General features: G+C 40.7%; 1 protein-coding gene across 6 annotated transcripts in view; it reads left to right on the top strand.

The window, feature by feature from the left end:
- The window catches only part of RELCH (RAB11 binding and LisH domain, coiled-coil and HEAT repeat containing), a 139,138-nt gene that overhangs the window by 20,809 nt on the left and 91,243 nt on the right, over positions 1-27,086 (top strand). For all 6 annotated transcript variants that reach the window (XM_019490375.2, XM_019490376.2, XM_019490377.2 and 3 more), the window contains exons 2-8: positions 2,922-3,011; positions 18,736-18,807; positions 18,947-19,002; positions 19,113-19,226; positions 23,561-23,761; positions 23,847-23,938; positions 24,984-25,280. In XM_019490375.2, coding sequence (XP_019345920.2) covers positions 2,922-3,011; positions 18,736-18,807; positions 18,947-19,002; positions 19,113-19,226; positions 23,561-23,761; positions 23,847-23,938; positions 24,984-25,280 — 922 coding nt within the window. The remainder of the gene's footprint in view (positions 1-2,921; positions 3,012-18,735; positions 18,808-18,946; positions 19,003-19,112; positions 19,227-23,560; positions 23,762-23,846; positions 23,939-24,983; positions 25,281-27,086) is intronic.

Consider the following 27,086-nt stretch of genomic DNA (forward strand, 5'->3'; position numbering starts at 1 on the left):
GTGGGCTGGGAGGGGTCCCAAGGAGCCCCTCGCAGGCTTGACCTCTTCCAGCCTGCAAGGGAAAAGCCCATTTCCTATGTTTTTCTGCTTTAAAGGAGAATCCATTTTTAAAATTTGTTGATCCATGTTTAAAGCTTGTTCACAACCCTTTCATATATTCTTGCAGCTCGCTTCTGGGTCACAACCCACGGGTTGAAAAATGCTGTGAGAGCACGCACCTGTCCTAAGTGTGGAATTGGAACCTAGGATTCCTGTGCATAGCTGACCTTGTGCTAGCAAAGTCCATCTCTTACCCCTTCAGCAGCAATCCATGCAAAGAGTAAACAGCCTGTTAGGTCAAGTAGAAGAGGTTTTTACAGTAGATCTGTAAGTTCCAGCCCCACTGATGACTAGTGAAGGTATTGATACATGATTTTATGCAGTTTCTAGGGACTGTCTTTGGTATTTTTAAAAACTCAGGTTAAAAGATTATTAAGATTTGTAAAGTCAAGCACTGAAAAAACAGGTAGTACCAAAATTAAGCTTTCCTGTGAAACCTTAAATAACTCTCTTGTGCGGGCACTCTTTGATAGTCTTTAGTGACTGACCACCATGCTATTTTCTACATGGCTTCTACTTCACTTGGTCAGAAAAGCTGGAATGAGATGAAAGTCTTTTAAGAGAAGATTTGAATATTTTGGAATTAAGACAATAGAACACTGCCCTGGAGAATTCAGTTTCATCCCCATTGGACAAATCGTTTAAGCCACTTTTCACAAGTGGTCACTATTTGTTGCATCTGTTTCACTAGCACCCGACTTCAAGCCCTAAGGTCTGAAATACAGAATAGCTGCAAATGAAAGCAATGGGAACAGTGCTTTGAACATAAGGTGGTACATACAACAAACTTTGCTTTAAAAAAAAATGGTTCTCAGCATCTCATTAGATACTAGTGGATACTCTTGATGCCACTTAAACTTTCTGAATTGGTTCTGCATCTATAAACCGCTATTTTCACACCTTCTCTCTGAGGTGTTGTAAAGAGTAAGTTAATGTTTTAAAAGCGCTCATATTATATCCATGAGCTGCACAGAGTTCCCGGAGAGGGGATTTAATAAATCTTGTCTTCTGTGTGGTGTTTGAATAGTAGGTAGTAAATAAGGCAGTAGGACCACATGTAAATAATTAACAAGGAAGAAAAACTAAACAGAACATTGAATAGATGCTCATCTAGGGAGCATAGTCTTTTCTGCAGATTCACTGAGGCCAGACCTGATAGGAAAAAAAGTATAACTAATGTACTGAAATGTAGTTCTACAAGGCAGCTGAACTAAGGTTGCAAAGGCAACTTTAATTCTGGCAATGCCTAACAGTGCTTTGCTAGATTGGACAGACTTGCCTTAATGTTCTTTTATTATGGTCTGTATGCATGAATATAAATGTGTGCTTTAAGCTTATTGTACATTTACATCTATAAGAAAAGAGAAGAATCTTTGTATGTTTTAGCAAAACTCAAATTTGTTTTCTTAAAGTTTCATATCTATCTAATTCTGGGCACCACACTTCAGGAAGGATGTGGATAAGCTCTAAATGGTACAGAGAAGGACCATCTGTGTGATTAGAGGACAGGCCCTATGAGGAGAGACTCCGGGAACTGTGTTTGTTCAGTCTGCATAAGAGAAGACTGAGAGGTGACTTGATAGCTGCCTACAAGTATGTCAGGGGTAACCTGCCCATGGCAGAGACTCGGACTTGATGATCTTACAGGTCCCTTCCAGTCCTTCTATTCTGTGATTCCCTTTTTCTCCCCCATTCCTCAAATGGTTGGTGCCTGTTAGTTGGACTTTTTGGGGTAGAGACTATTTCAGTGCTTGTTGATTTTTTATTTTTTTTTTAAGTTGCCAAAAAACAGTTTTTCTATCTCCTTGACAATAGGACTGTTCCTTTTGGTAGATGATTGTCAGTTATTGACAATTAAAATTAACTTTTCTGCAGGGCTGCTTATATCACCTCAAAACTTTTAGGGCATTTTGGGTGCCACTACAACTGAAATAAATAGTATGCATCCTAAAAAAAAAGAGAGAGAGAGAAAAGAAAGGAAAAAGGGGGGGGGAAAAGAAAAATATTTATTAAAAGTGAGTGGTGTATAAGACTTCAGTCACTTCTGCTGATTACATATATATTGTTTTTAAGGCAAATATATTAAGCTTAAAACAAAAGTGGAATTAGAATCTTATTTTAGTGTTATTCCTTTGAGTTTAATTTTACTTTTGTGGTATGAGCTGTGCTCTAGTTCATACTGTAACTAACATCATGCAAAATTATCAAATGTAAGTTCAGGTATGTATGCATTGCCTGAAATGTTTCTGCTTAACGTTAAGAAATATTTTAAAGAAACATTTATTCTAGTTACCATATGGCTGATGTGCCTTAAAATATTCAAAGGGGAAGGAGGTAAAAGATTGTGGCAGCTGCAGATCTGTATCTCATTAGAAACTCATGTTTAAGGTGATTGTATTCTTATACTGTGTGCTTGGATTCAAGAGGGTTGTGGTGGGAGGTGCTATGTAATACAGTCAGATCTGGTACGACTAAACAACTAAATCTTTGTGGCATTTGAAAGAAAACCGAAGGGATTGTTTTGTGGACAAGAGAAATTTTTTTTTTTCCTGACAGCATAATGATAGTCTGAATATTAAATATTTTTTCTTTATGGTTTTATTATTTTCTGTAGCCCATCCTGCTACATGGATGAACTGGATACCTTGTTCAGGTCATGGTAGTATTTTAATCTTAAAAGACACAGATTTCTTTTAAAAATGTTTGAGTCATTATGGAGACCAAGATTTTGTACCAGTCCAATCGGAGAATAATCTTTAGGCTTCAGACCACTCCCACCCCTTCACCCATGGTTAAATTCCTTTTATTTCCCCCACTTGTAGATCGAGCTGGAAGCATCAGTACTCTCGATTCCTTAGACTTTGCAAGATACTCTGATGATGGAAACAGGGAGACAGATGAGCGAGTAGCAGGTGAGTAAGACTTTTCATGTGGGGTGGAAGTCCTAGAATATTAAGCTTGCCATATGGCTTCCATTTTTGGCAGCAAGACTTGTAAATTCATGATTTCCGCATAGCAAATGTGTTAAATTTCACTGTGGTTTAATTTGTGTCAGTTTTATTCCACATTTTTTTTCAAATATACCGTCTAAGTTGTAACTGATAATTTCATATGAACAAAAAGAAGCAAAATGTACCTCCAAGTACACAGCCCTCATAATGCATTAGATGCTCTACAGACATCTCCCTTTCACAATCAGAGTAGAATCTTAACCGTGTTATAACATTGTTCATTTTGAGAGTAGCTATTCCTTCCTTATCTAAAACTTATGTTCGATAGGCAAGTGTTTACCTATTGAGCGAGCTGATGATAAGCACCTAGTTTGTTTATGCAGTTCTCAGAAGTACAGAATTCATCTGTCATGCCTTCCCTGGTCTAGTCTTGAGGAAATAATCTAATTTAGTGAAGCCTACCTGTCAAGAAGCTTTGTGTAATAAGGATCTGTGTTTGATTGTCCATCAAATACTTCCCATCCAACGCCTAGCCTACATCCAAATTAGCCCAACATTATCACAATCAAAACCAAGTAATTCCTTTGTTGTAATGCAGGGCTGTCTTACATTTAAGTGGCCTAGGGCTGCGCACCTTGTACACTGCCACAATATGAACCATATGCCTCCCAGACTACATGCTGCATAGACGCTCCCTTCTCCCACCCCCCTGCCTCCCCCACCATCCTACACCACAGGCAACCACTTAGCTTCTAAGCCATGGGCTCCCCTGCTGCACCACACCATGCCACCCCTACAGGAGGAAGGAATGGAAATGCTGCTGTTGCATCTAGAGGAGTAGAGAGAGCAGTGGCAGGGTGGGAGCCCAGAGGCTGTAAATTTAACCCCTTGTGAACAGCCAGCTGGATTGCCCTTTAAAGTATCTCTAGCTACCTGCATGGGGCAGTGTCTAGTGATTACCCTGCAGTTCCCTTTTTGGCCCATTTTCATCATCCTGGGTTGGGTTCTCCAAACAGTCTTGCAGCAGCAGCATCTCCTTTTCCTATTTACTAGCAAGCTCTCTTTCAGACAACTCTCAGTTCCTGAGCTCCACTCTCTTGATCCCATCTTCCTTTATTTTCCTCTCTCCAGCTCCTGCCACTGGTTTGACTTTATAGCAGGGCTGAACTAGTTTGGCACAAAGCTCTCTAACCACCATTCTGCCTTATCACAATGACTTTGTCTCCTGCTTTCTCTCTCTGAATCTTAAGATCTGTCCAGAGGTGGTCTAGGGGAGAGGATTAACTAGAACCAAATAAGATGTAATGTAATATACTTGACTTGATGCTACTTCCTGGAGCTATAGATAACTTATTTTATATCTTGCAATTATATAAATGGAACTTAATCCTGTCCACATGATTGTGTTGTCCAGGTTCCCATTTGTGTGCTATTTAGAATCATTTCCTTCCCAGAGTCTCAAATAAAATACAATTCAGCATTTTAAAATGCATCTGGAAGGTGCTAGACTTCAAAAGACTGGATTTTTTCTGTAGAACTGCTGAAAAGTTGCAAGGAGTTGCTGAACTATAATACTTTTTGCCCAGTTGATAAATGTTATTCTCCAACCACAGAAAATTTGGTAAGACTTTCATGTAGGGGAAATTCACATGAAAATCGGAGCATTGGCTTTACTGTATAATTCCTCTACTTTTGTTAAGATACATGTCTTGAAGAAACCTTAATGACAAAATTAGATAACACTCCAATATAAAATTAATTAAACTTCTATTAAAATCAAGGCAGTCTTTACCATAAGGATCACTTTTAAAATTATTGAGGGCAACAGATATATTCTCTCTTCACACTGTAACATAGTATTAGTTGTCTTGAACCTTCCTTTTAATTTGTTACTAATGCAGTGGAGTCCACTAGACAAATGTGTAGTAAACTATTGCCCATTTCTATAATATAATACATTTGTGAGTTGTATGGCACATTTCTGTACAATGTCACATCAGTTGAAAGACACAAAAATATTTCCTTAATATCTGTAAAAATTGATTACTGGTTTTGGTCCAAGTAAAGGATTGGATGATGTTTCTGTATAACTGTGTCCTTTTAAATCTTTCCAGAGGACTGAGTCAGCTTGAAATTCCAGTTTAATTAGAGGCAGTACAATTCTCATTTCCTGTTGCTAAGTGAAATATCTACCCAAATGGTAAACTGACTGCACAAGGAAAAGGGGTACTTTTTTAAAGTGTTTATAGTCATACTGGGTGTTAATTCCAACAAAGGAAAGGAAATAAGATATTTCTCTACATTTACTGAGTTTCTTTAAACAAAAAAAATCAAATAGATATTATTTTTAGAGTTAAAGCATCTCCAAGCCACAAAGCCCCTTTTTCAATTTTAAAAAAAGCTTGACCGAGTGTTAACCTTATTTCTCCTTGTTTTCTTGCTTTGTTCTTTCCTCTCATCTAATTAAAGATTCTGATACCATAGCTGCCTGAGGGAGTTAGAATTTCAGCCTTTTGGAAAAGTATCATTTTAAAATCTAACATGCAGGAGCTAGGTTGAACTATTTTTAGTTACCTTTTTGTACTGTTGTTTCTCCCTTTCAAGGATTTCTGTAGACAGACATGAATTTTAACTGATTTTTCTAGTTGTCACCTTTGAAAGCTGTAAGATAGGAAACATAAGTAGTTAAATAGGCCCTTAGAGAATCACTTTTAAACCCAAAAGTGTGCTGGTTGCTTTTTAGATTTTTTATATAGCCACATTGGAAAACTGTGACAAAACTGGCAAATCTGCCAAATGATGTCCTTTTCTTGTTGCTTTTGCCATTGTATACAACACCAGTCTTAATTTTGTATTTATTACAGTGGTTCAAGATATCTGCTTGCTTTTTTCTCTCATTTAATTTTCCATATAAGTATTTGGTCTTTAAGTGAGTGTTATAAGCAGAAAAGGAAGTGCCCTGTAAAACAGACCTGTGCATTTCAAATTTGCCATTCCTCTTCATCCTAAATAAAATAACTAAAGGAAAAAAATCTCTCAAGTTCTTCTCTCTGAGCCTGCCATTTTAAGGAATATGGTCAAGGAAAGCTAAGTGAACTCTTATTGTGACACTTTTTTTTTCATTGTGTGTTTAATTGAATAAAGTATAAGACATGAAATCTTAGCAGTGTGGATAACCCTGACAAACCAAATTATACCTTAAAATTGTTTAGCTGCTTCAGTGTCCAATTTAAGTGTAAATGTCAAAAGCTGTGTATCGGAAATTGCCTAATGTATGAGACACAATTCATGTTCTTAAAGATAACTGTATGAAAGGTGAAAATTGCCAGAAGCTGACCTGCTTTACTTGAAAATTCATTCAGTGAGATACTTAATTGCATACTTCATTTTGAGATCTAATTGGGGGGGAGGGAGAAATAAAGCTTTTGTTGTAGAGATGATTGGGTTATTAATTCTCCTCTTAATGTTCATTATGATAAATTAACCAGCTAATGAAAATATATTCCATTCCTACAGAATAATTTAAGATTCTTAAATTGTAATGTATGACATCCTAGATTTAAAAAAGTAGATGCTCTAACTCAAAAATCTAAGACCAGTGGCTATTTCATTTTTAATTTTCTCTATAGAAACCTTTTAGTAGTTTTTGATGTGTGCATCTCAAGGTTTTAGAAAATGCAATAGCTAGAAACCCCCTATCAAGACCACAGGTTTGGAAATCTGGTAATTTGGGTAAGTGTTGTGCCCTGTTTTTGGATTATGAACTTGACCATGGGAATTTTATTTTGTGTTCATAAAGTTCCTTCTCTGACCATTCGTTCCCCTTCACAGCTATCCATGTGGGTATTAGTACTCACTAGATTACTACTGGCTAGAGTAGTAGAGTACATAACAGTGCTGTGCAAAGTACCATTATGAATGTATTTCTGTAAGTTATTTGGGGACTAGGTCTGAGTGATTGCCTCCTTTTGCCTGACCTTAGTGAAAATGAAAGAACTTTTTGTCAGAAGCCAGGTTTTTAAGAATATCTGTTGCACACATCAGCAGTGGAAGGGAACCTTTTCCTAGCACAACCACTACATTTCTGACCTGACAAATTTTGTCTGCAAGGAAAATGTATACAATGTCTTGAGAGGACAAGCCTGGAAACAAATATTTACAGTCTTTCTGGATACTGAAAACCATGGACTAAATATAGCCAGTGATTTTATGCCTCAGTATAATTTACCTTCTCCCTCTAACTTCTGTGTACCCCATGGGTGGTAATTACACATTTCCTCTTTTGAATGATCTTATAGGTTTATCTATTTCATCTGACCTTTACTTATTTTTCAGCTACTTCTGATAAGTTCTCTGGCAGGTTTACTTCTTCCTTCCCTTTCTTTAAGTGACCATTTTCATTTACATAATATAGTTGTTCTACCTGGGGTTTACCTTAGGCTGCATTTGCTGTTCTCATGAACAGTCTCCTAGTTGCCATGTTAGTCAGAAGTCCCAGGTAGTCAGCAGTGTTAGTCTGAAGTCAGTCAGAATGCAGTGTAATAATGCACTTTTATAGACTAAATAAGATTATATAGAGAGCACAAGCTTTAGTGAACCCAAATTTACTTCATCAAATGCTGTCTTTCATGTGGCGTCAGATGCCAACTTCCAAATCTATGAGTCACTGTCTGATATTATCACTCAATGCACAGATTCCTTCTGAGCATTTGTAAAGATTGCAGCTATCAATTAGGTGCTGTGGTGTTTGTTGGGCACCACATTCACACTGGGGACTGTCTAAGATATTCATCTTGTGCACAGTTGTTTTGAAGCATCTGTTTCCAGATCTCAGTCTGTTCAGCTTGACCCATGCTTCTCGTGCCCGATGTTGGACTCATTTGATGTTGGTATAAAATACTGTAGGAATAGGTCTGACCTTTCCCAGCATTCATCCCATTCTGTAGCTGCCCATAGGCTTGGGTCAACATCTCCAATCTCTTCCTGGAGCTTGTGGGCTTCCTGTAGTCATGGATTATGAGTTTTAAGCCTCTGTCTATTCAGGTCTTCAGTTAACAGTTGGGGGAGCATGTGATTTTCATCATCTCTTGCATCTATTGCCAGTAATGATGTTAAGGTCTAGCATCTTATATCATTCAGTCTAATGCCTGAAACGATAGGGAATACATCTGTGTGTGTGTGTAAGTTATGCAGCCTGTTACAAGTTTCAGCACACTGGATGATACAGAAGCATGGTGTTCTGATGGGGCTTATGCCATTGCAAGTGCAGTGGCTCTGAGCACTCTGAAGTTAACACCCCATGTCATGCCGGCTAAACAGGTTAAGGCAACTACCCATGCAGAGACTTTACTGTTGACCTTCTGAATGTTGTATTTATAGGTGAGGGAACAGTCTAATACGATTCTTTGGTAGGTTGGGGTATGCTCATGGGAAAAAATGTGGTTGCCTGTTATTCAGTGTGCTCTTGGCTCAACGATTGTCCAAGTGGAAGAGCGATAATGATACTGATTATTGATACTCAACTTTAGGCAGCACCTGTGGAGATAGCAATAAGTTCCATGTCATACTCAGTGTCTTTTCCAGTTCTGTCATGTTAGTTTCCTGGGCTACTATGGCAACATCATCAGCATACATATGTGGCTTGGATCAGGGGTAGGCAACCCCTGGCATGGGTGCCAAGAGTTTCATAGTTGGTAGGGTCAGAAGGAACCTGAGGAGATCATCTAGTCTGACCCCCTGCCATGGCAGGAAAGAGTACTGGGGTCAAAGACCCCGGCCAGATGTTTGTCCAGCCGTTTTTTAAAGACCCTCAGGGTTAGGAGCCAGCACCACTTCTCTTGGAAGTTGGTTCCAGATCCTAGCCACCCTGACAATGAAATAATGCTTCCTAATGTCTAGCCTGAAACTACCCTCCGCTAGCTTGTGTCCGTTTCTTGTAACTCCTGGGATTGCTCAGGGGAACAGGGACTCTCCCAATGCCTGCTGGTCCCCCTTGACTAGTTTGTAGACTGCCACTAGATCCCCTCTCAGCCTTCTCTTTTGGAGGCTGAACAGATTCAGGTCCCTCAGCCTCTCCTTGTAGGGCCTGCCCTGCTGACCCCTGATCATGCGGGTGGCCCTCCTTTGGACCCCCTCCATATTGGCCACAACCCTCCTGAAGTGCGGTGCCCAGAACTGGACACAGTACTCCAGCTGCGGCCTGACCAGTGTCGCATAGAGGGGGAAGATCACCTCCTTCGACCTGCTTGAGATGCATCTGTGGATGCACAACAAGGTATGGTTGGCCTTCCTGACCGACTCCCCACACTGTCGGCCCATGTTCATTGTGGCATCAGTGATGACTCCAAGATCCTTTTCTGTCTCAACACTGGCGGGAAGGGAGTTCCCCAGCCTGTAGGTGTGCTGCTGATTCTTCCTCCCCAGGTGCAGTACCCTGCACTTGTCAGTGTTGAAACCCATCCTGTTCTCTTCGGCCCACCCCTGTAACCTTTCTAGATCCACTTGCAGCCTGTTCCTTCCTGCTAGCATACCCACTTCACCCCACATCTTAGTGTCATCCGCGAACTTGAACAGGGTGCTTTCTACCCCCTCGGCCAAGTCACTGATGAAGATGTTGAATAGCGCAGGCCCGAGGACCGAGCTGTGGGGAACCCCACTGCCCCCATCCCTCCAGGTCAAATAAGACCCATCCACCACCACACTCTGGGTGCGGCCCTCCAGCCAGTTAGTGACCCATCTGACTGTGTAGGCATCAACACCACTGTCTCCTAGTTTCTTACTGAGAATGGGGTGAGAGACAGTGTCGAAGGCCTTCCTGAAGTCCAGAAAGACTATATCCACCGTGATACCTGCATCCAAGGACTTGGTGAGCTGGTCATAGAAGGCCACCAGGTTGTTTTGACAAGACCTGCCCCTAATGAACCCAAGCTGGTTGCCCCTGAGCATAACCTCCCCTGCTGGCCCTTCCTCGACATGTGCCAGGATTATTCTTTTGAAAAGCTTCCCCAGGACTGAGGTAAGACTCAAAGGCCTATAGTTTCCTGGGTCCTCCTTCCTCCCTTTTTTGAAGATGGGGACCACATTGGCCCTTTTCCAGTCCTCTGGCACATTGCCTGAGCGCCATGCGTGCTCGTAGAGCTGTGCCAGAGGTCCCGCAATGACCCCTGCTAGTTCCTTCAGCGCTCTGGGGTGGAGATCATCAGGACCTGCAGATTTAAATACATCTAGTCCCTCCAGAAGTTCCCTGACAAGGTCTTCATTAACCCTAGGCCTGGGTGTGCCACCCACAGGGCCTTCAGGGGGGGCCAGTGGGGGATATATCCAGGTCCCTCCTCAGAAATATGGAGGCAAAGAAATTGTTGAATATGTCAGCTTTACCGTCAGGTGAGATGACCAGATTTGCTGGCGAAAGCATTTTGCTTGGCACACATGCCTCAGGGTAGATGCCGAGGTGTGGGGCTGGGGCTGCACTGCCACAACAGTGATTAGGCCCCTTGTGCCTCCCCCACCATCTGCCCCTGGCGCGCTAACATCTTACAAGTCGAGGTTGCAGGTGTTTTTGGCACTGCCTGAAAATGTTGCTGACCCCTGGCTTAGATGTTTTATGTGGAAAGTCTGAGGTGTATTCATTGAAAAGTATTGGTGCTAGCACTGACCCTTACGGAGACTCCATTCTTCAGAGTTTGTACTCTTCTTTTTTTTCCTTGGCTGGTAGTGTGTTTGAATTATCTGCTGAAGATCATTGTCATGATGAAAACACGTAGCTTGGAGTCGGGCATCATAGAGTGCAGTTTGAAGCCTTGGTGTCTTACAGTATCATAAGCAGCTGTAAGTTTGACTAGAGACTGCGCCCGTTTTGTGCCTTCTGTGTCTTTTTGTTTCAATGTCAAATGTGAGTAATGTAACTTGGTTAGTGGTACGCCACTTTTCCTGAAAGCCAACTTGTTCTTTTGGGAGCTGGGGATCAATGATCTTCTCCATTCTGTTGAGGATTATGTGCTCCATGACTTGTATGTAACACAGAGTAGTGAGATAGGTCAGTAGCTCTTTGGCTCCCTGTAGCCCCACCACTGAATGCTGTTGAAACCCTAGCTTCCTGGGCTGGATCCAGCCTGGTGGCCATAGGTTACTAACCCCCGTTTTAGGGAATTCAGGTCTGCTAATCCAACCCTTAACCTATTTTGTAACTCAAAGGAAACTTAGGACCCTAGAGATTTACTTTTCCAGTAATCCTCAGTTGGTTCGGTGCTTTATTATCATCACGAGTCAGATCCCAGAAACAGTTGTTAAATGTCAAGTTTCATTTGTCTTCTAGCTTGAGTCTTGAGATGTTTTCAGGAGCCTTGATGTCTAGAAGTCTCTTTAATGGCACTGAATGGCAACAACAAGGACCAGGTTCAAATGTAGGAGTTCAACACAGTTTCTATGTCTGGCTCAAGTGCTTAGTAACCTGGGAAAATAAATATGAACAGCAAGCAACCTTCAATTAAAACCAGGTTTATTACGGGGAAGAGGCTGACAACCTTAAAGAAGACTCTATCTATTAAACTTTAACTGAAACACCAAGCAGTTAAGTCTCTCAGTCACTGGCAAACCAACCCAGGGAAGCTACAACCTAGGCCAGTCGGTTGGAAAAGGAGACTTGCCCAGGGCTGCCACCCAGAGGCTTTACCACCCATGCCAGCCAACAATGACAGGGGCTAAGTAGGGAGGCCCACTACAAGGGGCCCTTCTGGTCCTTACCACCAATACACAAAGTTACCATAACAAAGTATAACCATAGCTAAATATGCATAACATAAGCAGGGTTATGCTGGTATTATGTAATCACATAATTCCAGGAAATGGAGTTATAAGTAATATAATACTTGCAAGAAAATAGTTGGCAACTCTGCAATGTGTCTGAACTGCCTGTCTTCAAAATAGCTTAGGTTTTCTCTCTTCATGTACTTGGCTTAAGCTCAAAAGCCATCTGCCAAGCAGTTCTCTGCCCACCTGGTTTCTTCAAAGCAAACCTTCCCCTAAGGGCTGGACCTGAAGGCCTGTTTCTCTTGCTGCCTAGGTCTTTCCGAGTGCATTGCTCCTCTCTTGTTGACTGATTCTCTTACTACTATTTCAATGTCATATCTTGATTACTTATTTACTGGGCAACTCAAATCTTCCTATTCACTTGTCAGTGATTTCACAAGCTGATAGTGCTGCTCTCCAGTTTGTCCTGTGGCAAGCTGCTATACCGTTCTTGTCTAGCTCATTTTAGTTACATTTGCTGTCCTCAGGTGTTGCCATCTCCTGTAGTGCTTCTAATAATGCCACGGTTACCCGGCATCCTTTGCTGGCATTTGCACCACAGGAAAGAAGAAGAAAAAGCAGGGTTTGAATAGTACTTGTGCCTAATTTTCAAAGATAAATTTTTGTTTCTTCTGGTTACATACTGTATTTACTCAAACCCAAGACAAGGTTTTTTTCCCCCATTTAACGTGGGGGGGGGGGGGAGAGGGGGAAGCCCCTTGTCTTGGATCCAAATACGAGACAGCAGGTGAGCAGGCAGCTGCTGTGGCTTTGGTCCCAAACCAGCTGCTACCTGGCTCCCTTTGTGCCTGCCTTCTTTTCACCCTGCCCCCCTCCACAGCCTCAGGTCCCCCTTCTATTCCCTGTCTGTCTTCCACTATCCCACAGCCTCTGCCCGTGCCCCCATGCCCCCACCACTTACCTTCGCTCCAACAGGCTCCATCTCTTCTGCAGCATGGGGCATTGAGTATGTTTGGCGGGGAGGGGGACCAAAGGCACGGGGGGGCAAGTGGTGGGGAAAGACAGACACCAGGGGACAAGGTGTGGGGCAGCCAAAAGCAGGGATCAAGCTCCACCACCTGCCCCCTCACCCCCTGCCACTGATTTCCGTGCTGCAGTGGTGTGAAGAAACAAATTTAAGGCAGCTCTCCAATAATTAGATTCTATACGTGGAAAATTGTAACAAAGTTATAAGTATTCCGTGTATAGGATCGAATTATTGGCTGGGATCATCTTAAATTCAGTCATCTTGGATTTGGGTAAATAAGGTATGTGCAAACGTACTGAAGGTAATTGGGGAATTTATTTTGAAGGTATAATTTAGCCTGAAGATCTTTTTTTGTTACTTTTGATGTACAAGGAGCAGTTCGTGAATCTGGCAGTCAAGGAAAAAAACTGTAATAGTACCTTTGATTGGAAGGACAGTTGGACATATATACATGATAACATCTAAAATCACTTTCTTTTAAAAAGAAAAGTAGTTTGGATAGTGTTCTCTTCTGGAAAGTCCAGAATGCCAGTAATGGTTTCACAATGTATAAAAGGTATTGAAGTGCTTAATAACTCCCTTTACATTGTTATATAAGTGTTGCAGGAAAAGGCTGAAACTGTTTCACAAGTGTGAAATTGCACTGATGTAATTGAATGGAATATGTACTAATAAGAAGCATGTGTTTTTTCTGGTTTGGTGGTTCCCCAAGAAGCGGTCACCAAGCCAGTTTGAGCATTTACATTTCATGAATTATATTTTCTTGGCCCAGACGGAAACCATTGAGTTAGTGAATTAGAATTGCGTAGTGAGCAATTCTCTCCTGCAAGAAGACTAGCCAACTTCTGGCCTCTAGCACCTGACCCTCTGCTTCCTTGACAGAGGTCAGAGGAAACTTGACTCCAGCATGTTTACAAGTCCCACCCCCACCCTACCAAACTGGTAGACTTCCATAGATTGCTCTCTCTCAGCCCCAGCTGTTGGTTGTTTCCTCCCAGGATGGGCTTACTTCTGTTAGGAGCTCTGTCCAACATGGCACTATGCACCTAGTGCAGTAGTGCTCAACATCTAGCCTGTAGGTCTCCCCATGGGTCCAGAAATTGAGCAGCAGGGAAGCAGTGGGAGCATTAATTGTTGCTGCTTCCAGAGCTGCAACAGTTAATACCACCACCACTCCCTGCAGCCCGAATGTGCAGACCTGTGGGGAGCCTCCACAGTCAGATAGGAATCCAGCCCACAGACTGGCCTCGTGCCACTTAGCCAGCCCACGAAACCAGAAGTTTTGAGCACCACTGATCTAATAGGCTCCTTCAGTTCATTGGTAGGGTGTTTCCAGTGTTCATCAGCTGCCTTGATAATACGATATAGGCAATAGGTCACTATTTAAATAAAAAACTGTCATATTTGCCAGTGGTTCTCACCCAGAAATGAGGCTGCTTGGCTTTTTTTTTTTCTATTGAATAAATTTCTCCTGAGATACAGAGATGTAACCATCAGCAAACTTTTAATGCTGAACAGTGTAGTATGGCAAAGATTCAACAACAAAACATTTGGAATTGGTATGGACTATGAGGCTCTTTTGCCTTCCTCTGTTGCCTTCCTTCTGGAGGAGGAGGGGAATGGCAGTCTTTCTTGTGTCTCTTGAATGCATTTAAGCAACTGCTGCAGCAGTAGGACACTGACCAAGACTCCCGCCGCCTCCCCCCTTCCCCCCCTTGCTTTACCTCTGGCAGGTTAAGGTGCTATGTCTTCTAGCTGTACAACAGTATTAATTTGTAGAGTTTAGTAATCGGTTGGGCAAGGATTCTTATGGAAAGGTTTGGATAGAGATGATCCTGTCTCAGACAAGGTTGAACTAGATCAGGGGTTCCCAAACCCTACTCCACAGGGGGTTTGGCTGCCAGACTGGAAGTCCAGAAACGACTCGCATTCTGTGGACCGGCAGCCAACCCTTCTTTATACTGGGTATAAAAAAGGGTTGGCTGCTAGCCCACAGTATGCCCACTGCTGATCTGCGGTTTGCCGGTCCGCAGCATAAAAAGGTTGGGAACCCCTGGACTAGATGACCTCTGGAGGTCCCTTCCAGCCCTGCTACTTACAATTCTGTAGAAATAAGCAACTGCTGAAATAAGTGTAATTCTCTTTTAAATCAAATGTTCTTTTTAAAGTCGTCTTACATATTCTGGACTAATGGCTTATAAGACCTTACGCATAAATAAAAGCAAACGTACTTTTTAAAGTAAAACTGAATTTGTGGCTTGAATGATGTCTCTGGATTGCTGAAAACTATAATTTTGTCAGCCTGATGGAAATTGAAATAATAGAGTTAGGTTTCTGATTTCATTACTTACTGTTTCTAACTGTAACAATGCTGTTTTGTGGCCATTATAGCCATAGATAGACGCTATATTTGTAGCATGAATATGCCCTTGAAATGCTACAGATGTTCATTCGCTACAAAAGTGGTAGAAGTGCTACAGAAATGTTTCTGGATGAAGCAAGAACTTCTCTGTAGCATTGTATTTTTGTAGTATTGCATGTAATCTGTGTACAGTCCGCTGTAGGGATTGTTTGGTCCCCTACCATCCCACAATCTTCTGTGAGGGGAGAGGAGGAAAAGGGAGTCATTGAGTACAACTCCAGGAAAGCACAGCCTGCCTGCTCCCCTCACCCCCCTCCAAAAAACCAGGCTGTCGGCAAGTGTGGGACCGAGACTAGCTCTCCATTTGGCAGCACTCCAGAGTGCTGTGGCACTTGTGGTACTACAAACATAACGTCTGTCCATGGCCTATCATATACTGTAAAATAAGTAATGCTCCTCAGATATTTGTAGTGTTCAGTCTTACACTGTTTAAAGAGAAACATGCAGCAGAGTAACCCGTTTTGAGAGGAACAAACAGGTACAGTCAAAATGGTCTTTCTGCACCAAAGCAGTTGAATGAAAATTAATTCTTGCCGTCTGACATGGGTTTGTCCAATATGAGTTTTTTGGCTTTCTATGCCTTTGGTCATACGTCTCCTATTTCCGCTTCAGTTCTCCTTGTTGGGATTCCTGATTTTTCTCCAGTTTGTGTTTTTTCTTTTTGTTTTTTTTAACAGTTTTCTTTTAGTTTTTAACATTTATTTATATCATTCTGGTGCAGGGCAATCCTGATCTGCAATTGTTCTGTACATTAATTTTTATATTTTTCAATATTTTTAAATAATTCTTTTGACAAAAGTAAGTGTTCACATTTGAGTATTTTAATCTGAGCTCCATTTATTTTGTAAATGTTTTTAAAGTTTCTGAAGATGAATAAATAAAGTGTACTATTTAGAATCCTGACCTGTAACTTTCTAATTCATGCTTAAGCAAGTACTTAAGTGATTAGTTACTTCACATACCATACCGGTTTCAAACTTTGTTGCACAGAAATATTTGCAGATCAACATTGCTGACTACTAGAGAGATCTTTTTTACATACTTTATCATCAGATCTTCAGTTGTGCTTCTGTATTGCTGCAGTAAAATTCTGTGCATCAAACAAGTTTACTTCCATGTACTAAATGTGGTGTACTGTAGTTACTCTTTCAGTTTTGACGGAATAAATGCAAACTGAGTGAATCTTTTTTCCATGCCCTCTTAGAGTAGTGTTTTCATTAATAAAAGTTCTGCAAGGAAGTTCAATCTGAGAGTTGTTTTCCCAGAGCTGAATACTATCCTGCACATAAACACCAATTAAATGAGAACCTTGATTTCTGTAGCGCACTATCATTTTAAAAATCCTTTGGCTCACCCCCAAAAAGTTTCTAATTAGTGATTATGTGGAACAGCTATTTGTTTGCTTATCACAAGTATCTGCAGCATTGTAAGCTTCCTATAAACACAGGTGGGAAATCTGGTGGGGGGGGCAGTTGCATGTGCACACAACTCTTCTCCCTCTCCCCTCCCTCCCCCCCCCCCTTTGCAGAGGGAACTTGTCAGCTGTCACCTCTGCCCTCAGCTGAGCCCAGGAACCACTCCTCCTGTTTATCTGCAGCCACAGGCTACAGCTTTGCAGTATGTTGGGCTCAGCAGGGCACTACAACCATGGGAGTGGGGAGGGGGGGAAGGTTTCCTCTCCCTGCCACTTTCCTATCATGTCCCTCGCTGGCCAGAAACAGGTGCTAGAAAGAGGAACCTTCCTGCTTCTGCTATTGTCACCAGTTGATACGGGTACAAGGGAAACTCCAGAGCCACTTTTCCCCTGCTGCAACTGAGAGGTGCAGGGAGCAGCTGCATGGGTTGCCAGGCTTGGACAGGGACTGTGGCAGTGAGGGGACAGTTCCTTCTTCCACTGTCTACTCCCGGCCAGTGTGGCGGGAGAAGGGCATGGATGAGCAGGAAGCAGACATAGGAAGGAGGAACCTGCCCATTGCTACTGCTGTTCCCATCAGCGGGTAGCACCCCACACAGCTGCTCTCTGCAGCCAACCTTGTGCCTATCAAATCATATGAGGTGAGAGGAATACCTCTTTACCATGCCTCTTCCCACCTCTCCTGCCCCCCCCACCTATGCCCAGGTCAGCTGGGGACAGTGGCAACGGGAAAGGCTCCCCTTCCTGCACCTGCTCCCTGATCTAGCCCCTACCCCAATATGCAACACCCCACCTTCATTAAATCCTAGATCCACCCATGCATGAACATTCAAATTTAAATGAGCTTTAAACAGATTTAAACTGGAGTTGTTTAGCGGGCACTAAGTATATAGTTGTTTTGTCATTTCTAGTTAAATACTGGGCTGGTTTCTCCTAAATAAAAAATAATAATAATTTTTAGTTTTCCAAATGTGACTGCCTTTTATTCAGACTAATGCACAATGAACTCTGTACCTGGCCGTGCTGAATCACTAAGGTAAAAGAATATAATGGAAGTTCCCTAAAATAGGTTTTCTCAGACATTCTAAGTATGACTGGAAAGAGAGAATTTACCAACTTCAAGAAAGTTCAAAGTTTATATTAAACTGGCACCATCCTACTCAGTGCTGACTTTGAGCTCATGACTTCCAAGGCAACGGAAAGGTGTCTTGATTCAAATACTGCTTAGAGTTAATGTTGTTGCAGCGTTACAACATTTCATAGTAGAGACTGAACAGCTAAATATTATCTTTGAATCTCTTGTTTGAACTCAAGTCCAATTGATCCCTAGGTGTTTAGCCATGTAGCATAGGGTAACACTTCCACTGGAAATATTTATTAAGACTAAAGAAAGAAAGCCAGGCATTATGCTACAAACTTCCTTTGAGCACTGTAGTTAGATGTGGTTTAGCTGTACATTTCTCAGTATATTCTGGCCAGGATCTGGGCACAATCTGGTCTGCTGGTCCAGGTAAGTTAGGCACTTTTAATTTCCTGCTTTAAATCAGGGGTGTCTAACTTCTTTATTAAGATAAAAATCATTACATACCTTTAATGGCTGGTAATTCCAGGCAGTTCTAAATGGTTTCAGTTTTGCCATGTACAGATTTCTTCCATTAACTCTTTAGTTAATCTCGTTATGTTTATGCCTCTCCATTTGGTTTTGGCCAAAAGATCAGAGCATATTTGGACTTCAAGATTTGAGGGTGGAGTAGAGGGGAAGAGATTTCAGTCTTTCTTCAACATAATGCAAAATAAAGAAACATAATCCAATAATTTATAGTCATTCCTTGTCAGACCGCTTGAAATTCTTCTTTGGTTAACTCTAGAATAATATAATTATGGAAAATGTTCATCAGTTTGCTTTCAGGCCAACTCTGCTGCATGTGTTCATGAATTCCATAAGACAGCATGCTTTCTGTTTAATACAAACTGTATATTTTTTTTCACACCCATCCTTGCTTTTTATATTTTATTTTTGTTTCCCTTTCCTTGGTTGGATGCCTGTGTGTGTTTAATCCAAATCCCTGTCCAGTCCTGGAGTTTGAACTACGGAAAGCCAAGGAGACCATTCAGGCCCTCCGAGCCAACCTGACTCAGGCTGCAGGTGGTGTACATAAAACTTTTTCTTAGTATTTCTGCTTTGACAATGTAGAAGTAGCTGTGCTCTTTCCATGTTAAATAAAATAAATTGTATTACCTCTTTTTTCTTTTCTTTTCTTTTTTTTTCCTTTTTTTTTAAACAGAAAACGAAGTTCCATTGCAGGAACGAAAAAATTATAAATCAAGTCCTGAAATTCAGGTAGGTGGCAGACAGTGATTGACCCAGTAACTTCAATTAACATGCAGCTGTCACAGTAATTGCAGTGAAGATGAGTTTAAGACTTAGTTCTTGTTTTTCTTTTTTCCCAGGAGCCAATCAAACCTCTTGAAAAAAGAGCTCTAAACTTCCTAGTCAACGAGTTTTTATTGAAAAATAGTTACAAACTTACATCAATAACCTTTTCAGATGAAAATGATGATCAGGTAAGGTAACCTTTTCTTGTGTTTTTTACATGCTTTTGCTTGAGCTATTTATACTAGTTTTTGATACATGATCTGATGCTGCCAACAGCTATGGGTGCACTTAATGTGCTCGTGTCTTCTCAGTTAATGACACTAGTCACATATGTAAAAAGTGTGTGCATCTGTAAATGCTTATAGATAGAGGGTGGATTGGAAGTGTGGGAATGCATCAAAATGCAGAGATGGAGCTTTTAAAACATACGTCTCATTAACTCATGGACGTTAAAGGTATGGTGTGTGGGCTGGATCCACCCCATGGAGCCCTTTCATCTGGTCCCTGGTGCTGCCTGTAGGTCTCGGAGTTGACCCACAAGCAACATGCACGTGGGATGTACCAGATGACCTTGCATGCATTACTCATTCCAGTCACCTTGCTGCATATGGCACCCATTCAAGCATGCCAGATCCAACAGCATGTCTTGGAGTAGCTGCTGCGTGCAGCACTGGATCCAGCACACAGGACCAGTCTATGGGTCCAATCCAGCCCACAGACAGGCCTCATGTCAGTCATCTGGCCTGTGGGGCCAAGTGAGTTTCACCCCTGCATTAACTGAAGAAAAATGCATCATTTGGTATTTATCTTACATATGCAGCACTGAGCAGCTTTCAGGTTAATTTTATGCAGGTAACTAAAGGATCTTGCTTTATATTCAAATAGATAAATTCATAATCCTCAGCTAAAATAGCCTTTTTGAAATGAGTAAGTAGAAGTGAGGAATGTTTCACTGTCATAAGCAAGGCAGAACAGTTCCTCTGCAGTGTAAAATTTTGTATTAAGAAAAAAATTATTAACAGACTGTTTTCTCTACTAGATAGTACAGAAATAGGAAGCTTGCCTTATGTAAACACAATTGGCTAATTGCTTTTTGGATTTGATGAAATCTGTATAGAGAGATTTTTTTTTTTTCGCCACGTAAAATTGGACAGTATTTTATAATCTATAAAAATGGACATTTTATATCCCTGTGGAAAAGCATTAGTGTTATCAAGTGACATTACTCCTATGTCACTTTCTATATAATTGAAATAGTATGGAAGAGAAGCACTGTTTTAGGTTTGGTTTGGTTTTGTTTGTTTGCTTTCAAAGAATTTTTAAAAATATATTTTATTGAAGCCCTACAGGCTTATGAAGTGTAAAGTGCCTCCATAAAAATTAATTTTGGAAGTTGCACATGTCTCTTAAAATCAGGTTATGCAGTTGACAGGAAAGAGTGTCTGATAACCAGCTCTGCAGACTTTTAACGCATGCTTGGACTCTGCTTCTCATGTGTAGCTAGAAGTAATATAATTTTTGCAGATCAGGTTATGCCTTGAGAGTTTTTTCTGATGCCAAGTTCTAATAAATTACACTAGAGTACAGTTCTTTGCTCATGAAGGAAGACAATCAAGCTTGTGTCCTGTATAGCAATATTGGCTTTATAGGGGTATCTGGAATCAAAAGTTTTTAACATTAACCAGGGTGGTCCAATTTATGGGCAGCCAGGAGACCCACATGGTGCAGGCTGCAGACCTGGGGCCACTGGCAACAGGGTTAGCCCTGACCCTCCCCTCTCTCAATGCCTCAAGCAACCCAGCAACCCTCCCATCTCCAGTCACACAGGTATCCTAGCCCCACCCCTGCCACACACACAGCACAGGCAGCCCAGCTCCTTCCTATGCTCTCCCACCCCCAGGAGGTGGTGCAAGAAGCAGAAACCAGATCAGGGATGGGGAGCCTGGAAAACCTGGATGCTGAAGGATCCGCCAGGCAGGAGCACTTTAACTCCTTACAAGGTACATAGGGGCTGCCAGTTGGACAGCCCAGACAAATATGCGGATGTTGAATACACTCCCAGAGTTTCAATGAGTAGGAATTTATTTTATTTATTCACTTTTCAAAGAAGTACTGTAACACTTTTCCACAGTTTCTGCCATGTTCTTATGTCTTGGCCTGTTTCCATTTAGTAAATTTACCCCTAAAGTCATAACAAAGCTCTGTTTACCTTCTAATTAATGGGTGAGCAAAATAATAGCAATGATACATAGAATTCATTTTTGTTCATAAGTGGAACACTGCAGGAAAAGTTAGATTACTTAGTCCATGGACATAAGTTACATTTGTATAGCACTAAGTGCCTCCCCGCTTTAGACCACTACAAAAATGTAAGGCCTCAGGAAGATACAGAGGTGCAGAGCTCCCTGACTGCAGTGCTACAAAGTTGTCACAAAGATATTCAGCAACATGCTGTCCAGCCCAGCCAGTGATACTGTACTGCTCTGCTTACTGGCAGCTCACTGACAGTCTGCCCATCCACTCCACCCAACATATAGCACAACTGCAGCTCCCCTAGCACTCACGCACACACACTGGCCATGTCCAGACAAGCATGGATGTTTGGTTCCCTGGGGACAGGTAGCAGTGGTACACCTTATGCTGCTGCTGCTACTTGTTCCTGGGGAATGTCTGTGCCATGTGTGCTCTGGCGTGCAGGAGGTTACCCCGGGTGACATAGGGGAGGCTAGGGCCAGCAACTGTGCTGGACTCAGCAGCCTTACTTGGGGGCTGGGGAAGCTGCAACCACAGCGCTTCTGCATCTGGGAACCTAGCCAGCAGCTGGACTGTTGCTCCGACTGGCCCCGCTCTGGTTTAGGGTGGTGCATGCTGCTGCCTTGTATGCTGCCCCGCTGTTTGTTCATGGCCTTAATAGTACAGATTAAAATAGGGAACATTTTTATGCAATGTGCCAAAAATAGTCCCAGATTATTTGCTAGTCCCAGATTATTTACTAGTCTTACCACTGCACACAAACGGGGAATATCTCTCCTGACACTAAAAAAGTGAAATCTCATATTGCTACCGTTGGGAGAAAAAAAGATCTGAAGTGGAAAAGAATTGCACAGAATTATTAATATTTAATTTTTTTGAAGGTAAATTTGTTGCTTTTAGTGATGATACTTCTACAGTTGTGTGTGTGTCTGCACGCATCCGTGGTGCACACTTACCAGAGAGAGAGAGTAAAATAAGTGTATGAAATCTGTATACAGAGATTCCTAACGAAGTTGTTAGCGGAAATGCAGATATGCAAAATATTCAAGGAAGAAAATGGAGTCTTTGGGGTGATAGGACCATTATTATATCACTTATAACTGAGGCCTCTTACAGCTGTTAATTTAATCCTTGTGATGGGATCAAAGAAACTTGATCCCATCTCATGTCTGTCAGTATCCCTGACTCACAACTCACTTGCCACCTGACTGCACACACGATGCACTTCAACCTGTTGTTTGGCTGTACAGCCTGGATTTAAATGTCCCCATGCTGGGGAGGGGAGCCCATCAGCTCCCCACCAAAAGAATGTTTTAAAGGCCACCTTGTGCAGCCCAGTGCTGGGCTGCATGCCGCATGTTCAAATTAAAGTGAAATACAAATCAACCACAGCACCTTTATGGAAAATCTTTATGGCTAGTTTGCTATTTTATCATGCCATAAATTGGCTGAATGTATGCCGTGTTACAATCGATTATATAATTGATATGTTAATCACACAATAAGTGTACATCTGCCAGGGCCCCGCAGTTTCAAAATGTACACTGACTGTTTATGTGCCCAGTTGTTCGTGTGTGCATGCATGCAGATAACAAGCTTGGGAGGTGATCATCAGTGTGCATGTAGAGCAGAGGTTGCTGTTCTGACCGTAACAAGTAACACAAGGCAACCTCTGTGTATGGCATTTGACAGATTGGGGAGGGGACAGGCAGCATGGTGGCACATAGGGCAGGAAGCAAAAAGCTGAACAACAAGATCAGGTAAGGGAAAGGAATCAGAGTGGCATTCCAGGAGGTTGCAGGCCTAACTTGTGGCATGCCTGCCAAAAGGTTAACCCCCAGTGTCTTGTCTTTTCTTTCTGAAAAGTTAGGTCTGCATTTGTGAGCAAGAGAGGAATAAAACTTTTTTAAAAACTTGAGCTGAAAAAACCCTGCCTGCTTTCTGCTGAAAATTTTCCCCAACATTTACTAGATATATAAGGCTTTAAAAAACGAGTACAAATTTCTACCATTTTGGAATGCCTTCTCTTTTTATGCACAACCTAGAAATGTCTTTCGATTGAAATGCTCTGTCCCAAAATAGTTTTGGCTGTGTTTTTTTCTTTTTTGTTTGTTTTGGGCACAAGCTGCATACCTATTATTTCCATGGTTACCTTGACATTTTGACATAAATGTCTTTGCATGTAATCAAGCAAGGAAAAAGCAGAAGATGTGCTAGAAAAAAAAAAGAAATGTGCTAGACTTCTGACATTAGTTTTACCCTTTTCAAGGATTTTGAACTGTGGGATGATGTAGGATTGAACATTCCAAAACCTCCAGACTTGTTACAGCTATATCGTGACTTTGGAAACCATCAAGTAACAGCAAAAAATGTTGTCCATGTAGCAGTTGGTGTAGAAGAGGATGAATTGGAAGTCACCACACCTGTTCTGGGGAACATTCCTGTGTTTGATACAACCCAGTCAATAGAAGTAAGAGACTGCACTTAAGTTTTTGCAGGTTTTTGTTTTGTCTTAATTTCATTGTCCTAAATTATTTTCCTTGTCTTGCATCTAGCAATGCTTAGCTGTACAGAAATTAGAGGATCAAATCAGTGCATTAAACAGTGAGAAGTGGTCTTTGATGGAACAAATTCAAAGACTTGAGAGGTATGTATTACTATATTAACTTGTTTAAATGTTCATGTACGTTGCAAGAACCCTGTCCTGCAGCACTTTATAAAAAGCATATACAGTACCTATAAAATCACTGGAGATTCTTTAGAGAATTGATAGAAAGCTTACCTTTACTATATGGAATTGGATTAAGAGAAGATGTCAAATTGAGGCAATTCCTGGTACGTAATTTTAAACTGACCTATTTAATTTAGCAACTACAGAAAATTAAAAAGGATATTCTCAAAATAATAAACTTTTAAATAAGTTGATTGTCCAATTTATGTAGTAAAAATAGAAAGAATTAAAAGAAAACTCTGTCGTTTCCTGTTAATTTAACTTGTATTTACATTCCTCTCAGTTTAGAAATGATGAAAATCTTCACCCAATTGCCATTTCCTGTTTTATTTCTATCATTGCTCCCCCCCACCTTCCCAATACCTCAGTTGTACTGTTTGATTTGCAAATGTTGCAGGAAGGGTGTTTAATTTTAACAGCTGTCTATGTGCGTGTGCACGTGTGTGCGCGCATATACATTTCTTCTAGCAGTTTTAAAAGCTAGATTTTATAAAATTCCATTTTTTGTACCCATTTTCAAAGTCTTCCTCTAAATTACAAACTGCATCTTTGGAAAGAGCAGCAATACCTGTACATAGTTATGAAATTGTCTTCTCAATCACTTTCAAAGTGTATAGATACTATTTTATATTGGGTGAAAACCATAAATGATTTATAGCTTTAAGCATCTTAAATTTTATACTTCAGTCCTTGTGCCTGTTGAATCCCTGGGGCTAAGCCACAGCACAGAAAGCTGAGTCTTCTTTTAAGCACAGCTATACAGGTAGATTGCTGTGAAAGAGTAAGGATTGTATCAAACTAGAGTGTTCAGATGATGACATAAGGTAACATTGCTGAAATTGCTGGACATATTGAAGATAAGAAAAGAATAAAACCGAGCCTACTATATTTTTCATCTCTGACATTTGTGATCTGTTCCTGAAAAAGCTGCAGATAATGGAATGTTTTGGGTTTTTTTCAGTGAAATAGACTTTTTCAAGAGAGACTTTGCTGTTCCAGTGGTTTATGATGTTGTTCAGCCCTCATTAGACCAAGTGCCTCTCTCAGTACTAGAGGACAATGGACAGTACTTAGATATCAAGAGTTCAGAAAATGATGACAAGCTTGGAAAAACTGAAGAATTAAGCCTTTCTATATCAACTGAAGAAGAGTCAAGGACTTCTAAAGATGATGCACTAAACTCCCTCCCCAGTAAAGAGAAAATGCCCTCTTGCAGTCCATCAAGTAAAGCTGCAGTACATTTTGATAAACCTAATAGGTAAGTAATCAGAGTTGTAAGCAAATACATCAACTCTTTTCCTTGCACAGTGGGAAGGGAGACTCATTTCTAGTGACACAGTGTAATGGGTTCTTTAATTGTATTTTTTTTTTATTCTAATTTTTTAATTTTTAAGCATTTACTCATTCCTTCAAGTATAATAGCAACTTTGGAGATATTTTACAGCTAAAGTTTTAGGGGTTATATAATTATCTTTCTTTTGCTTTTAACTTCAGACACTAAGAATATTTTCTTTCTTTCTGTCCACTTCTAAATTCTGATTTTTTTTTTCTGACCCTTACAGGTAGAAAACAACAATAACAAAGTAGTGAATAGGGATATTTCAATAGCAAGGGATATTTCAATTCTTATTTCAGTTTATAAAATCTGATTTTTTTTATTTTTTATTTTTTTTGTCTTCAATGGAGATGCTGAGATGTTAGATATTTCTATTTAAGAGTGGAGACACAAATGTGAACACTTTGGTTAAAGATACTGTACCTTAACCATGATAAATCTTTAGTAACTCCCAGCTGTTGGAGGTCAGATTTTGGGCATGTGTTCATTAGTAAGCCAAAGCATTATCCTAGGTGGGATTAAATACAGCTGTGTAGTTAGACGTGGTGTTTGTGTGCGCTACTATTATCAGCAGGTAATGGGTAAATTGTGGTTTTAGGAAGTGACTATCTAATAGGATGTTAAACAACTTGTCTCTACACTTGTTGTTCTGCTGCCATGCATTTAACTTGTCTTCAGTGAGAAAAAGTCCCTGATGGCTCTTTATCCTTGCCTTAAGATTCTTCATGTCATGAATGTCTCTGTTAAGCAAGGTAGACAAGGTTCAATGTCCTTAAACCAACATGGCTACAACCTACACCTCTGTTAAGCAAGTTGTTTTGGGTTTCTTGAAGTAAGTTACTTTTTGTGCCTCTTCTCAACTAGTTTGTCCCACAGCTGATCTAATCAGGGATTTTTCTTTTTAAAAATGTCCTTGAGTAGGGGGTTGAACTAGATGACCTCCTGAGGTCCCTTCCAATCCTAATTTTCTATGATTCTGATTTATTAAATCACCTACATATATTTAATTTAATTTAATCACCTACATGTATTTAACCACCTACCTAGATTCTTTTAAACGTTGTACTGGGATGAAGTATGTTGCAAAGAAAAAATGATTTGCTGTGTAGGTTTGAAAAAAGTCATAGTAAGAATGTACTCAACTTCTGAACTTACTGACTTTATACAAAGATATCAGTGACCAGATTGCCTTATGTTTGTTCTCCCTATGGACGGGTATTTGGTCTATTTTGGTTTTCCAGTAGTAACCAATTCCAGTGCAAAAAACAATTCCAGCTTTTAATGTAGTAACCAATAAGAAATATCCTATTCTGAAATCAGTTTCTATCTGAAGAGGCTATTAACAGGTGCATTGAATATTCAAAATTTAGTTACTTTCTGGTTTTCATGGAAGAACAGCTGAAAATGAGTGAAGGAGTTTTGAAAAAATGGAAGCTCATTTTTGGAAAAGACAAAAATTAACAATGTGGACAGCTCTAGGCACTATTCATCTCCCAATTTGGCAAAAATAAAACCAAAACAGGAGGAATCTGTTTGGTTTGGGTTTTTTTAAGTGAAGCTCACACAGGTGTTCCTCTGTTTGGATCCTGGGAAACAAGCCTATTTTATTCCTAAAGTTTGTTTATTTATAAAATTGTTATTCTATATTTTGACTAACTCTGGAGTCCTAGATATTCAATTATGATAGATATTCAATAATGCATTTTTCTTCAAAATGTAAGCTTATAC

The sequence above is a fragment of the Alligator mississippiensis genome, chromosome 3 (assembly GCF_030867095.1).
Source record: "Alligator mississippiensis isolate rAllMis1 chromosome 3, rAllMis1, whole genome shotgun sequence".
Taxonomy (NCBI): Eukaryota; Metazoa; Chordata; order Crocodylia; family Alligatoridae; genus Alligator; species Alligator mississippiensis.